The sequence below is a fragment of the Lipotes vexillifer genome, unplaced genomic scaffold (genome assembly GCF_000442215.2).
Source record: "Lipotes vexillifer unplaced genomic scaffold, Lipotes_vexillifer_v1.1 scaffold740, whole genome shotgun sequence".
Classification (NCBI taxonomy): Eukaryota; Metazoa; Chordata; class Mammalia; order Artiodactyla; family Lipotidae; genus Lipotes; species Lipotes vexillifer.
Genome location: NW_006778610.1, coordinates 2,704,406 through 2,719,511, shown reverse-complemented (window position 1 = coordinate 2,719,511; position 15,106 = coordinate 2,704,406). Strand labels below are relative to the sequence as shown.

General features: G+C 38.4%; 1 protein-coding gene across 1 annotated transcript in view; it reads left to right on the top strand.

Moving 5' to 3' along the window:
- The window catches only part of LOC103071096 (DNA mismatch repair protein Msh3-like), a gene marked incomplete at its 5' end in the record, with an annotated part of 82,825 nt that overhangs the window by 20,711 nt on the left and 47,008 nt on the right, over positions 1 to 15,106 (top strand). The window contains one exon of the mRNA XM_007451723.1: positions 1,208 to 1,319. Coding sequence (XP_007451785.1) covers positions 1,208 to 1,319 — 112 coding nt within the window. The remainder of the gene's footprint in view (positions 1 to 1,207; positions 1,320 to 15,106) is intronic.

Sequence of the window (15,106 nt, the reverse complement as noted above, 5' to 3'; positions counted from 1 at the left end):
TTCAAACATTGCATTTTTGTTGCAAGTGGTAAAAGAATCAGAAATAATGATAAGCTAAAACCTATTAGAAATGTATTGAAATCTAGAATTAGTATTTATAAATGAATATGGTCCAGGTGCATGCATGACAGCTTATGAACAGTTATTTACATTCACAGTGTGTTGCCCATTCCAGGTATATATGCCTTCAAAACCAGGAAAATATAGAATAGAAATTTGAGATTTGCTGTATTTGAATTCTTACTAAAATTTGTCATGATTTTTTTCACTATTATTTGCAGTTCTACATATTACTTGTAAAATGACTTAGAAATATTTAAAAAATAAATGAAAGAGTCCATTGGACCCGTATGGTAAATGGTGAAATTTGCCTTTTATATGTATTGAGGAATATTAAGGGGGAAAAAAAGTAGTTGTGGAATGATATCTTACAGTATGATTCTTTTTTTTTTTTTTAAGAAGAAATCACAAAGCAATACAATGAGTGTATATAAACTTAAATGCAGAGAAGAAGGTTGGAAAGAGTAGACTCCAAACTGCTCTCAGTGGTAACCCCTGGGGAGGAGACAGACAGAAGGACAGTGCTCACAAGAGCTTGGATAGATAAAGCTATAGATAAAAACAGGAAGATAAAACCTTAAAAAACAAAACCAGCAAAGCAAACAAACATTTTTTATATCAAAAAAAGTGAAAGATACTAAAGACCATATAAAGATGTTTTAATTAAACCGAATATGAAAATTTTAGGTCCTTCTGTCCCCAAGTCCAACACACAATTTTTATTAATGTAATAATTAAATCTAGAAATAATTTTGCCTGATTTTCTTTATTTTGCTTATTACTAAAAATGATTTAAGTAGCAATAATCTGAACTGTAATTTTTATTAATGAAAATATTTTAGAGAATAGTAGAAAAATAAAAAATAAAAAGGATCTTATAAAGGTAGTTATGGAGCCATCATAAGACTCTGCTAAAGTTTGTGCTTCAGAGCACTATAATTATAATAATTGTCTTTCCAATTCTGATTCTACAGTTGAAATTTAACTTTTATACTCAAAGACTTATTCTGAACATATGTTCTTAAAGTCCGTGTTTAAGGTTTTGTTGTGTGTCTGACAGACTGGCCACAAAAATTTTCATGCTTTTAGAGATTTTTTTAAAGCCTGTTTCCTTGCCTTGTAAATTGAAACATGCTTCTTTTCGCAGACCAACTCTACAAGAAGAAAGGAAAATCATAATAAAAAATGGCCGGCACCCTGTGATTGACGTGCTGCTGGGAGAACAGGACCAGTATGTTCCCAATAGCACAAATTTGTTGGTAAGTATCACATCATGGCCAAAAATAAGTGAAAGATGATAACACTAGTCTCAAACTTTTAAATACCAAGTAATGTTTTAAAAACTTACACAAGTTTTACCTTAGGCTTTAAATCAACTAATCCTTGGCTGTAGTTTTATATTCACCACCAAATATGGAATCAGTGCTATTTCCAATGAAAGGCTATCTATAGAGGGAACAATTTAGCAACTAAAGGATTAGCCTTAATTAGTTATCCTTGGTAATCCAGGGAAAATATTTTATATTTATAAATGCTCGCAGATGCTAATGGGGTAGAATCATACCATGGTTTTGCAGATTCCTGTTGGTGTATAGTATAGGCTTTGTCTTTTGCTCTACTGTTTTCAGACATTCTGTGAAAGAATCACAGATGCTTCAGCTGATTTCAATGATAAGAATTTTTGTTATATGAGCTAGAGTTCTCTTATACTACATTAATGATTTAAAATACTTATTCATTTAACACATGCTTACTGAGTTCCTATTTAGCCCCAGGTAGTGAAGCAGAGTATTAGGACAGAGAGTGGAAAGCAAGACAGAAATATCCCTGCCCTTAGAGAGCTGGTGGTCTAGCAGAGAAGATAGTTTATTACAATACAGCTTGGTCAGGCTAGGGTACAGGAGACCAGGTGTCATGGAGCACGTAGCAGGTTGACCTAACCCAACGTAGGGGGGAGCATTTGCGAAGTTTCGCAGGGATGAAATATTGACTGAAGAGAGTGAGTCAGTGCAGGCCAGGGAAATGGAGAGGAGTATTCCAGGTCAGAAACTAGCATGGTAAAGTCTGGGAGTGAGACAGGGTGGGTTCAGGGAACTGAAGGATGTTGAGGTAGGTTGGGACATAGAGTGTAAAGAAAAAAGTGTCAGAAATAAGGAAGAGGCCAATTTGTTTAAAGCCATGTTAAGGAATTTAGATTTTTTTTTTTCCTAAAGGATTGAGAATACTAGCAAGAGAATGATTAAAGCTGGGGAAAAAAGTGAACTGTGTGTGTGTGTGTGTGTGTGTGTGTGTGTGTGTGTGTGTTGGTGTGTTACATAGAATTACATTGTCAAAGATAAACAGAGCTGTATACTACCACACACTAATTAAAGTAGTAAGGGTAGTTTTATTCATTAATATTATTGCATAGGGAAAAGAGTCCAGCTTGAACTGAATTCAACTTCAGTTTGTACAGAGGTGACTGGGTGTCTTAAAGGGAGAATGAGGGAGTAGGGAGGAGTGGTGGGCGTGGGCAGGTTCAAGGAAATGGGAACAGAAAAATTGAGAAAGGGGATTGGTTAGTGTGAGACCCTTCTGGGTTTATTAACTGGCAACTGTTGCTAATACCCTCCCACAGGGACTGAGAAGGACAGTGAGAGTTATTTCCATGAATGTTTGCATTTCATGCAGCCCTAGGTGGTAGAAGATTTACCTCTTAGAGGGGCAGAGAAAGGATTTATAATTGCAAGCTTTCTGAAGTAACTGCTCTAAGAGAAGGTTCGGGGTCTATCTGCCTATCACCACGTTTTGGCTGGAACAAGTATAAATTCTCTTGGCAGTGTTGTGCTTTTGTAGGCAGGCACTTTAAGGGGGACTGGGGTCATCCCAAGAATGCAGCCTTGAGCAGTTAGAGGCTCTGCTGGCTTTTGTTCTGGTCTCTTAGTGGGGAGGGTAAATGAGAGGGTTGCAGTTGTTATAGGCCAAGGCTGGGGCCTAGTCAAGAAGAGGGCTCAGAGGAGCCTGACTAGAATTTAGTCAAGGAGGGAGTCTTTGTCAACACAGAGGAAAATTATCTGGTGATGAGATGGAAGAATTAATATGTAGTGAGAGAGATTGTATCAGAGAATGAGATGCCTGACTTCAAGATTTCAGAGGTAGTGTTCTGGGTGAGGGCAGGATCCTAGGTATGGCCGTGGAAGGTGAGTAGCGGAAGTGGAGAAGGTCTTCGGAGATGAGGAGATCACGGAACAGCATTTGAGAAAAAGGCAACCATACGCACGTTGAAATCATCTAAAACAACAGGATTTGTAGTGGAAGGTGAAGATGGTCCAGGTGTCAGAGATTGCGAGGGATGGAGACTGGTGACCTGGAGGTAGATGTAGATGCCTGCAGTGAAGACAAGTAGAGATGGTAAAGCCCTGAGGAAGCAGATATGGGAGAACGTTTGAACCCTGAGATACATGTGACAGGATGTGGCAAAAAAACTCATCCTTGAAATGAGAGGACTGCAGGGGAATAACAGCCAGCTTTCAGTCTAAGTCAACGTATGAAGGAGGTGTTAAGCAAGGAAGTTAGAAACATAGAAGTATTGGGGAATTTTTCAGAGGATAGTGAGAAAATTGAAATGTAGGGGAGCAGTTGGAAATTAGGTCAGAGAAATGAAGCCCAGGAGAGCAAGGGAGTTGAGAATATCACAGAGTATTCCATCTTGGGCTGTGAGCAAGGGTGACAGAGATGTGAGCCTGGTGAATTTGGTTGACCACAAGGGTGGTGAGCAAAAGGAAATGCTTTGAATTACATCAAGTTTAACAATACATTCTGATATTGCCAACTAAAAAAATGCACAACGTGAGAGTTTTGAGTTAAGTTTTATGTGGGACAACATGAGGGCTATAGCCTGGGAGACAGCATTTCAGATAGCTCTGAGAAACTGCTCCAAAGAGGTGGGGGGAAAGATCAGTGTTACATATGACTTTAGTGAAGGGGGTGCGTGCAGTCAAGTACATGTTTTGGCGGAGGCTTGCTGCTAGTTACGAGGAGCAGATGTCACCATTAATGATTTTAGTGCTTTTCTAGATAGGAGGAGGTGCAAGAATTGGGCTCAAAATGTTCTCCTCAAAGTATCTAACTATCTGAAGCCCTGTTCTGCCAGTTTTTCCCAGAGCACAGAGTGCCTTATTCCTGATCTCCACCCTGAACTCCTTCCAGGGTGTGTTGAAGGTCAGCGGTTGCAGTGGTTTGTGACTTAGTCCTTGTAGAGGCAGATGGCAAGTGGCAATTTTTCGTTGGCAATATCATACAGAGACTTGTAGGAGTACATAACCAGATCCCCAGTGTCTGTAAACATGTTTATTCTCATTAGGGAATTTGTAAGTTACTTAATTTATCAAACCAAGTTAATAAGTACTTGGAAGTACTTATTACAGGAAGTCTCTGTGAACGTAAGAATTTCTTTTTCAGTTTCCATAATACCAGTAGGGTGTAACTTTTCTTGAGAAAGTAATAGAGTTGTACCATATAGTACCTTGGTTTACTTATAAATCACTTGAAACATCATTTCCTGTTGTTATTCCCATCCCCCAAAACACCAATCAAGTATGTTATTCTTGACATTGAATTTGTTTTTTTCCTTTTTTTATTCTTTTTTTCCCCCCTCTTTTAAGTAATGTATTACACTATTTAAAAAAGCAAGATTTGAGAAACTAAATTAGCCTAATTACAGGAATGTTTCAAAGAAGCGTTGAACTCTTACTTTTAAATTTTTACAAAATAAGTGGAGTGATTTATTCCAGCAAGCACCTCAGAATATTCCAGAATATTCATTTCTTTTACATATGCTTTTTCTAACTTGAGTAGGAGTTGATATAGAACTGTTGCTATGGTGAAGTGCATTCTTTTTTGCAGGGTATAAATTTCTATATAGGGATACTGTAGAAAAAGAACTTACTATGTAAAACTCAATTTTAAATATTTTATAGGTGTTAATTATAAAATACACTCTGAAAATAATTTCTTGAAAGTCAGGTGGCATCGTTGCTTTTGATAGTCATGTAATTTTAAGAAATGGTCTTTTGCACATGTAATTATACTTTTCTGGATTCTGTATTATATGAACTCATTGTAATGCTTCTAAACAAGCCAACTTACTGCCTGCTTTTCCTCAACTGGTTTTAAGAATACTCATTTTTTTTTCACATCTCACAGTCTTGCGTTGATTTATGAATTTTTTACTACATTTGGTGGAGATCCCAAGGTGAAGGTGGATATAAAAGCCAGGAGAGAGGGCTGAGCTGGAGTTAGGGATTTAAGAATCATCACGATGCATGTACGGGGAGTTTAGATTCTGGGTCTGTCACTCAGGAAGATTGTATAAAAATGTAAAGAAGGCTGAAGAAAAAGCCCTCTCAGGCATGACATGGAAGAGTCATTTCACTGAAAGTGGGTTTAGCTAAAGAGAATTTTTCAAGTATCTTTTAAATATATCCCTACCTAATTTTTAACGTTCAGTTATTGTTTCATCTGAACATCAAAAAAAAATAGAAATACAAAAAATTTTAAAAAACAAGGTGCTATTGTATATTCCTTTTTATCCTTTAAGACCTGGCTCTGCCTCCTCTTCTAGGAAACCTTGTTTGACTTCTGCAAGCATAACTGAAAGGAATACGCTTTTAAACCCTCCCTTTTTGGTTCCCTTCCCTGACTAATTACATAATCTGAGTATTTGTAGACTTAGCAGCCACTGGATCTGCCCACCTCCAGTTTATTCTCCACTCTGCAGCCACAGGGCTTTTCCTAACCTGTCATATCACTCCCTTATTTGAATTAATGCTTAAAATTCCAGTCGTATAGTTCCCAACGTACTGCGCCACTAAGGGACTTGGCAGATGGTCTTCCCTCTGCCTAGAATGTCATCTTCCCCCACACCGTCCGCACCCACCTCCCACACACCCACCTCCCACCCCACGTGCCCTCCAGCTCCTGCTTTTCTTTAAGTCTGGTCCTGGTGTCACATCCCGCACTAAAGCTTCCCTACCAAAGCTGGGATGCGTACCCCTGTCACATACCCACAGCACTCTGTATTTCTCCCCAGTTTAGTCTTTATGCCACTAAATTGTAATTGCCTTTTTTTGGTTTGTGGTTCCCAGTGGATTATAAGCTTGAAGAGAACAGGGACTTTGCTTCTATGCTTTAGTTATAATCCTACTGTCAATCACGGCTCTCTGGCACGTAGCAGGCATCTAATCAGATTTGTTAAATAAGGATTAACTTGAAGTCTTGAGCAGTCTCCAAGTCTTACTCCAAATCTGTGCTTTTTTCTTCTTCACAAAATGTTATTTTTCAGGATGTTATATGGGAAGTTCACAACTTACACAGTAATTATACTGTAGGACTAGAAAGGGACATTAGGGATCATTTAGTGTAACCACCTCTTCATACCTGTGAGTTAACCGAGGCCCAGAAAGGGGAGTTGACTGCCAGGGGTTACCCAAGTTGAATAGTCTTGAACTATTTCCCACAACATGAAAGTGTGCTAAGGCAAGCCAGTGCTTTCCAACCTTTTTCACTTCGCAGCACACCAACAAAATGATGCTAGTGCTCGTACACTGGCGTAAAAGGAGAAGGAAAAGGTTGCTCAGAGCAAAAGGAGGTTGTCCTGGGAGCTCTGACTGCCCCAGCTCCACCTGCCACTTTGAGGGTCAGCATCTTGGAACACCTGTAACCTGTGAAGCAGACCAAGACAGTTTGCCAAGACATACTGTTACCAACCAGGGTTCTTAGCCTCCTTAATCAATAGAAATTGATAAGAGGCCAAACAAGAAATTCAGGCAGGGCTTTACTGGGGCCCGTGCCTCAGCAAGGAGGAGTGAGAACAAGGAACAGATTCTCTGGCTCACTCAGGGAGGCCAAGCTGGTTCCTTATATGGGGTGAGGGTAGGGGTGTGTCCAAGGGATGGGCTGGAGAGTGGCTTAGGGGGTTCGCCCACCCCTTTGGTGGTGCTGTATGCAGGGGGCAGGCTCAGTACCCTGCTTCTGCTCCCGGCTCCTCAGAAGGGGCACTTCGGTTTTTGGTCTCTTTGTATGTTGTTATCCAAAATTTACCCCAACTGCACATGCATGCAGTTGTTTTTAGTCTCATATAGTTTCTTTGTATTTTGTTTCTTGAGGAGACGTTCGTCCAGGCGCAGGCACTGCAGCAAAGGGTCCCAGGTCCCAGCCTGTCTCAGTACTGCCTGGGAAATGCCACCATAACCCACAGCAGTCTCAGGATTGTTTGCTTTTTAAACCAAATGACTTCGTAATGGATGGATTTTTTTATAGCAATCCAAGGTGGAGTTTTTACTTCGTTCGTGGTTTTTGTTTTTGTTTTTGTTTTTTTAATATAAATAATATAAATTTACCTTTTGGGAGGGAGAAAGGGAAAAGTGTGGTTGGTGGCTTCTAAATTTGTAAGAGGGAGGAAAATGAGTCAAATACGCACAGCTGGAAGATTCCCAGGAAGTGCTCGAACCCTGTGGATCTCTGTAACCCAAGGGAAATCCACAGCCCAAGTATTCTAGAGTGGGGCAGGATGGACACTAGAATCCTGGTCACAGTCTCTTACCCTGAGATCAAGAAGGTGCCTTAGAACCTACTACCATGTGGGCACATAGTAGGAGCTCACATATTTGTTACAAGAATGATACTTGAAACTAGTCAAGTTGAGGTAGTGTGGGAGGAGAGCAAAGACCACAAACTTCCATTTCCTCTCTTCTCCCAGAGCACATACGCCCAGAACTGCTTGTTTTGTCTATATACATGTTAAAAGTAAGAGTGATTACCATAATGTGCATACCCTGTTGACTCTGTACATAATGACAAAGCAGAGCAACAATAATGCATACCATAAAATACGTTTGAGTTGTAAGCCTAATTTAATTCTATGGCCAGATTCTTCTCATGATTCTGCTATAAATGTGTTTTCTTTTTAATTGAAGTATAGTTGACTTACAGTATTATATTAATTTCAGGTGTACAATACATTGATCCGGTATTTTTATAGATTATTCTCCATTTAAAGTTGTTACAAAATAATAGCTGTATCTCCCTGTGCTATACAGTATAGCCTTGTAGCTTATTTATTTTACACATAGTAATTTGTATCTCTTAATTCCCTACCTATCTTGCCATATTCCCCTGTTCCCTCTCCCCACTGGTAACCACTAGTTTGTTCTCTATATCTGTGAGTCAGTTTCTATTCTATTATATTCCTTCATTTGCTTTACTTTTTAGATTCCACATGTAAGTGGTAACAAAATATTTGTCTTTCTCTGTCTGACTTATTTTGCTAAGTGTAATACGCTCTAGGTCCATCCACATTGTTACAAATAGCAGAATTTCATTCTTTTTTATGGCTTAGTGTTATTCCATTTTATATATATATATATATATAATTTATTATATATATATATAATATATATTTTATATATATATACCACATCTTCTTTATCCATTCATCTGTTGATGGATACTTAGGTCTCTTCCATATCTTGGCTATTGTAAATAATGCTGCTGTGAACATTGTGGTGCATGAATCTTTTCAAATTAGTGTTTTTTTCTTCAGATGCATACCCAGCAGTGGAATTGCTGGATCATATGGTAGTTTTATTTTTAGTTTTTTGAGGAACCTCCACACTATTTTCCATAGTGACTACACCAATTTACACTCCCACCAACAGTGTAAATGGGTTGCCTTTTTCAGCATCCTCACCGATATTTTTTATTTGTAGACTTTTTGATGATAGCTATTCTGACAGCTATGAGGTGATATCTCATTGTGGTTTTGATTCGCATTTCTCTAATGATTAGTGATGTTGAGCATCCTTTCATGTGCCTGTTGGCCATCTGTATATCTTCTTTGGAAAACTGTCTATTCAGGTCTTCTGCCCAATTTTTAATCCGGTTGTTTGTGTTTTTGATGCTGAGTTGTTTATATATTTTGTATGTTAATTCCTTATTGGTCATATCATTTGTAAATATTTTCTCCCATTCAGTAGGTTGTCTTTTTGTTTTGTTGATGGTTTTCTGTGCTGTGCAAAAGCTTTTAGGTTTAATTAGGTCCTATTTGTTTCTTTTTGCTTCTGTTTCTTTTGCCTTAGGAAACTGATCCCCAAAAATACTGCTATGATTTATGGAGTTTTATGGTTTCAGATCTTTAATCCATTTTGAGTTTATTTTTATATATGTTGTCATAAAATGTTACAATTTCATTCTTTTAAATGTAGTTGTTCAGTTTTCCCAGCACCACCTATTGAAGAGATTGTCTTTTCTCCATTGTATATTCTTGTCTCCTTTGTTGTAAATTAATTGATCATTAGTGTGTGGGTTTATTTCAGTGCTCTCCACTCTGTTCCATTGATCTTTGTGTCTGTTTTTGTGCCAGTACCATGCTGTGTTGACTACTGTAGCTTTGTAGTATTGTCTGAAGTCTGGGAGGGTGACACCTCCAGCTTTGTTCTCTTTTGTCAAGATTGCTCTGGCAACTAGGGGTCTTTTATGGGTCCATATAAATTTTAACGTTATTTGTTCTAGTTCTGTGAAAAATGTCATGGGTATTTTGATAGGAATTGCATTAAATCTGCAGATTGCTTTGGGTATTATGGACATTTTAACAGTATTTTTTCCAGTCCATGAACACGGGGATATCTTTCCATTTCTTTGTATCACCTTCATTTTCCTTCATTAATGTTTTATAGATTTCAGAGTATAGGTCTTTCACTTCCTTGGTTAGGTTTATTCCTAGGTATTTTTTTCTTTTTGATGTGATGTTAAATGGATTGTTTTCTTGCTTTTCTCTTTCTGATAGTTCACTATTAGTGTATAGAAAAGCAACTGATTTTTGTTTATTAGTCTTGTATCTTGCAACTTTACTGAATTCATTTATTCGTTTTAATAGTTTTTTGGTGGAGACTTTAGGGTTTTCTATATATAGTATTATGTCATCTGCAAATAGTGACAGTTTTACTTATTTTCTTCCAATTTGGATGCCTTTTATTTGTTTTTCTTGTGTGATTGCTGTGGCTTGGTCTTCCAATATTATGTTAAATAGAAGTGGTGAGAGTTGCCATCCTTGTCTCGTTCCTGATTTTAGAGGGGAAGCTTTTAGCTTTTCACTGTTGAGTATAATGTTAGCTGTGGGTTTATCATATATGGCCTTTATTATGTTGAGATATGTTCCCTATATACCTACTTTGAGAGTTTTTATCATGAATGGATTTTGTCAAATGCTATTTCTGTGTCTATTGAGATGATCATGTGATTTTTATCCTTCCTCTCGTTAATGTGGTATATCAGTCACATTGATTTTGTGAATATTGAGTCATCCTTAAGCCCCTGAAATAAATCCAACTTGATCATGGTATATGACCCTTTTTATATATTGTTGGATTTGGTTTGCTAATATTTTATTGAGGATTTTTGCATCTATATTCATCTTAGATATTGGCCTATAATTTTCTTTTCTTTTTTTGTAGTGTCTTTGATTTTGGTATCAGGGTAATGGTGGCCTCATAGAATGAATTTGGGAGTGTTCTGTCATCTTCAGTTTTTTTTGGAATAGTTTGAGAAAGATAGGTATTTGCTCTTCTGTGTATGTTTGGTAGAATTCCCCTTTGAAGCCATCTGGTCTGGACTTTTGTTCACTGAGAGGTTTTCTTAATTACAAATTCAATTTCACTACCAGTAATTATATGTTCAGTTTCACTCCTAGTGATCATTTGTTCAGATTTCTTCTTGATTCAGTTTGGAACATTGTCTCTTTCTAGAAATTTGTCCATTTCTTCTAGGTTGTCCATTTTGTTGGCATATAACTGTTCATAGTATTCTCCTATGATTTTTTGTATCTCTGTGATATCAATTATTATTTCTCTTCTTATTTACTTGGGCCTTCTCTCTTTTTTTTCCTTAATGAGGTTTATCAATTTTGTTTATCTTTTCAAAAAATCAGCTCTTGGTTTCATTGATCCTTTCTGTTTTGGGGAGGGTGGTTGTCTCTATTTTATTCATTTCCTCTCTGATCTGTATTATTTCCTTCCTTCTTCTGACTTTGACCTTTGTTCTTCTTTTTCTAATTCCTTTAGATGGTAGGTTAGCTTGTTTATGTAACATTTTTCTTGTTTCTTGAGGTAGGTATGTATTGCCATAAACATGCCTCTTGTAGCTGCTCTTGCTACATCCTATAGATTTTGGAGTGTTGCATTTCCATTTTCATTTGTCTCAAGGTATTTTCTGATTATCTCTTTGATTCCTTCATTGATCCATTGGTGTCTTAGTAGCATGTTGTTTAGTCTCTGTGTGTTTGTGTTTCTCCCATTTTTCTTCCTATAATTGATTTTTAGTTTCATATGGTTGTGATTGAAAAATGCTTGATATAATTTCTACCCTCTTAAGTTTGTTGAGGCTTATTTTATGGCCTAGCATGAGAACATTCCATGTGCAGTTGAAAAGAATGTGTATTCTACTGTTTTTGCATAGAATGTCCTGTAGATATTAAGCCCAGCTGGTCTAATGTGTCATTGGAGACCACTGTTTCCTAATTGATTTTCTGTCTGAATGATCTGTGGATCGATGTAAGTGGGTGTTAAAGTTCCCTACTATTATTATATTATTGTCAATTTCTCCTTTTATGTCTGTTAGTATTTGCTTTATATACTTAGGTGCTCCTCTATTAGGTTTATATATGTTAGTGAGTATTATAGCCTCTTCTTGTATTGATTCCTTTATCACTATGTAATGCCCTTTTTTGTGTGTTTTGTTATAGACATTGTTTTAGAGTCTATTTTGTCTGATATAAATATTGCTATCTCCACTTTCTTGTTGTTTTATTAGCATGAAATACCTTCTTCTCACCCTGACTTTCAGTCTGTGTGTTTCTTTAGGTCTGAAGTAAGTCTCCTGTAGGTAGCATATAGATGGGTCCTTTTTAAAAAAATCTCAGTAACCACACTATGTCTTTTGACTGGAGCATTTAGTTCATTGACATTTAAAGTGATTTTTGATAGGTATGTACTTATTGGCATTGCCATTTTGTTACTTGTTTTCTGGTTGTTTTTGTAGTTCTTCTCTGTTCTTTTATTATTATTTTAGTTGCTTCCCTTTTGGCTTGATGATTTTTCTTTAGTGGTATGCTTGTGTTCTTTTCTCTCTAGTTTTTGTTTATTTATTGTAGGTTTTTGATTTGTGGTTACCTTGGGATTTATTTATGTTGACCTATAACTATATCTACTTGTTTTAACTTGGTAGTCATTTAAGTTCAAACACATTCTAAAAGACGTGTTTGAATAATTTTTTACTCCCCCGTTAGAGGACAGTGGGAATGAAAACTCCCACCCAACTGAGAAGGCATCTTGAGACCAAACGATGAGGCAGGCAGCCCCATATAATCAATGGGTCAGTTTATTATAGGGTAACTTACTCACAGGGTGCAATTGGGATTGAGGAGACAGTGATACGGAGGCATTAGTAGGTGCAGTCTGCACTGCTGAGGGGCCATTGGGACAATTTTATAATTGACCTAGGGTGCGAGGGATAGGTGCTTGGAAACAGAATGTGCATTCCTAAATTAAATTTATGAATGGGTAACTAGTCTTGTGGGCACTAGGAATACATCAGTGAAGGTTTTCGTCATTGTTTGGGGACTAACAGAGCATAGAGGCCACCTGATCCTAATTATTATTAAACAATATCTGTTAACTCAAAGCCCTTAATGACAGAGAAGTGATTTACTGCATAGTACAGTCCTGGGTAGCGTCAGTGGAAGGACAGGAGAGACTCTAAGGGCCCAAGATGGCATCAGTTAGGCTAACAGCTATATATCCCCTCTCCCACATTTTGTGTTTTTGATGTCATATTTTACATTTTCATGTTTATCCCTTTACGGTTGTTCATTGTAGTTATAGTTCCTTTTACAAGTTTTTGTCTTTTAATCTCATACTAACTTATTTGAGTGGTTGATCCTCAGCTTTTACCATATATTTGCCTTTACTAGTGGGATTTTCCTTCTCTATAGATACTTACTTCATGTTATAGTCTCTTCCACTTAGAGAAGACCTTTTAACAGTTCTTTTAGGGTAGATTTAGTATTGATAAACTCATAGTTTTTGCTTGTCTGAGAAGTTCTTTATCTCTCCTTCAGTTCTAAATGATAATCTTGCTAGGTAGGTTATCCTAGTTTGCAGGTTTTTCTTTTTCAGCACTTTAAAAATATCATACCACTCCCTTCTGGCCTGCAAACTTTCTGCAGAAAAATCAGCTGATAACGTTATGGGGGTTCCCTTATATATGACTGTTTTTCTCTTGATGACTTTAGAATTCTCTCTTTAACTTTTGCCATTTTAATTATGGTATATCTTAGTGTGGGTCTTTTTGGGTTCATCTTGTTTGGGAGTCTCTGTGCTTCCTATACCTGATTATCTGTTTCATTCTTCAGGTTCAGGAAGTTTTCAGCCATAATTTGATCAAATATATTTTTGACCCCTTTTTCTCTCTCTTCTTCCTTCTGGGACCCCTATAATGCAAATGTTGATTTGCTTGATGTTGTCTTAGAAGTCCCTTAAACAGTCCTCATTTTTTAAATTTGTTTTTCTTTTTGTTCTTCTGATTGGGTGATTTCCATTATTCTGTCTTCCAAATCAGTTGTGCATTCTTCTGTATCACCTAGTCTGCTATTAATTCCTTCTAGTATGTCTTTCATTTCAGTTATTCTTAAGTTCTGACTGGTTCTTTTTTATACTTTCTTGGTCCTTGTTACAATTCACACTGTGTTCCTCTACTCTTTTCCCTAATTCAGTTAGCATGCTTATTACTAATGCATTAAACTCTTTATCTGGCAAATTACTTATTTCTGTTTCCTTAGTTGTTTTTTCAGAGGTTTTCTCTTGTTCTTTTGATCGAAACAAATTGCTTTGTCTTATTGTTTTACTTAACTTTCTCTGTCTGTGTGAAATTAGGTGAAACAGTTACCTGTTGTGGTCTTGAAGGGGTATCCTTGTGTGGGAGTGACCTATATAGTCTGAATGTGCCCAGTGCCTTTGGTGGGAGAGCTAGATCTCACGTGAGCATGAGTCACATCTTTCCCCAGGGTGTGCTAGAAGCCATCACCTTGGTAGGCAATGGGATTGGAGGTGGAAGGGGCAGGGCCAGAGCCAGGTGAGAGCTGAGGCTTCTCCTCTGTTCCATGGCCAACACCACCCCTGTTGGGGGTAGGGGAAGGTCCCAAGGTGCTGGAGCAGAAGCCCAGAGAGTTGGGTCCAAGCTGGCTCCATTCCCTCAAAGTGTGTGCTCTTGCTCTCCCCGCTCCCAGCACCAGTACCCTCTCCCCAGAAGGGAGCAGTGCTGGAGCAAGAGAGTCTGGGTGTGGGCTGTTGGCCTCAGCCACTGTCAGATCCTGAGACTGCTTCTGATGTGCTGCCTCTGTAAGTGCCAGTAATGGCTGCCCCTGCCCTGTTCAAATGCTGTTCCATCTGAGCCGCCTTTTTTTCCACAACTGAGCACTCCCCTCGGCTGCTGCAGCTCTCACCCTAGTGTGGAACTGCGCCGTAGAGCAGGCGGGGCCATTGTGGGCACTTGGCCTAGATCTGGGCATGGGCTGTGGTGATCCTGGCCATAGTCAAAGCCCAGGACCACTTCTGATGCACTGTTTCTGTCAGCACCAGTAATGGCTGCTCTTACCCCGTTCAGATGCCATTCTGGGTCTGGGCTGGCAGTCCCTTGCAACTGAGCATTCTCCTCAGCTGCAGCAGCACTCACCCTAGCATGTAGCTGTGTCATAAAGCAGGTGGGGCCTGAGCGGGTGCTCGGTTCAGACTAGGGCATGTGCTGGAGAGGTCGCAGGAAACCTTCCAGAGTCCAGTGTAGTTTCAATTTGCTTTCTGCACCTTGTTTCAAGAGTGAGGAAGTTTGTGTGCACTCTTCGTGAACGTTGTCTAGGTTTCTTTCAGCCTTCCTGTTAGTCCCACTGGCTTTCTAACCAGCTAAGGGGACTCTTTTTCCCTGTGTTGGACCCCAGGGCTGGGGCGCCCAATATGTGGCC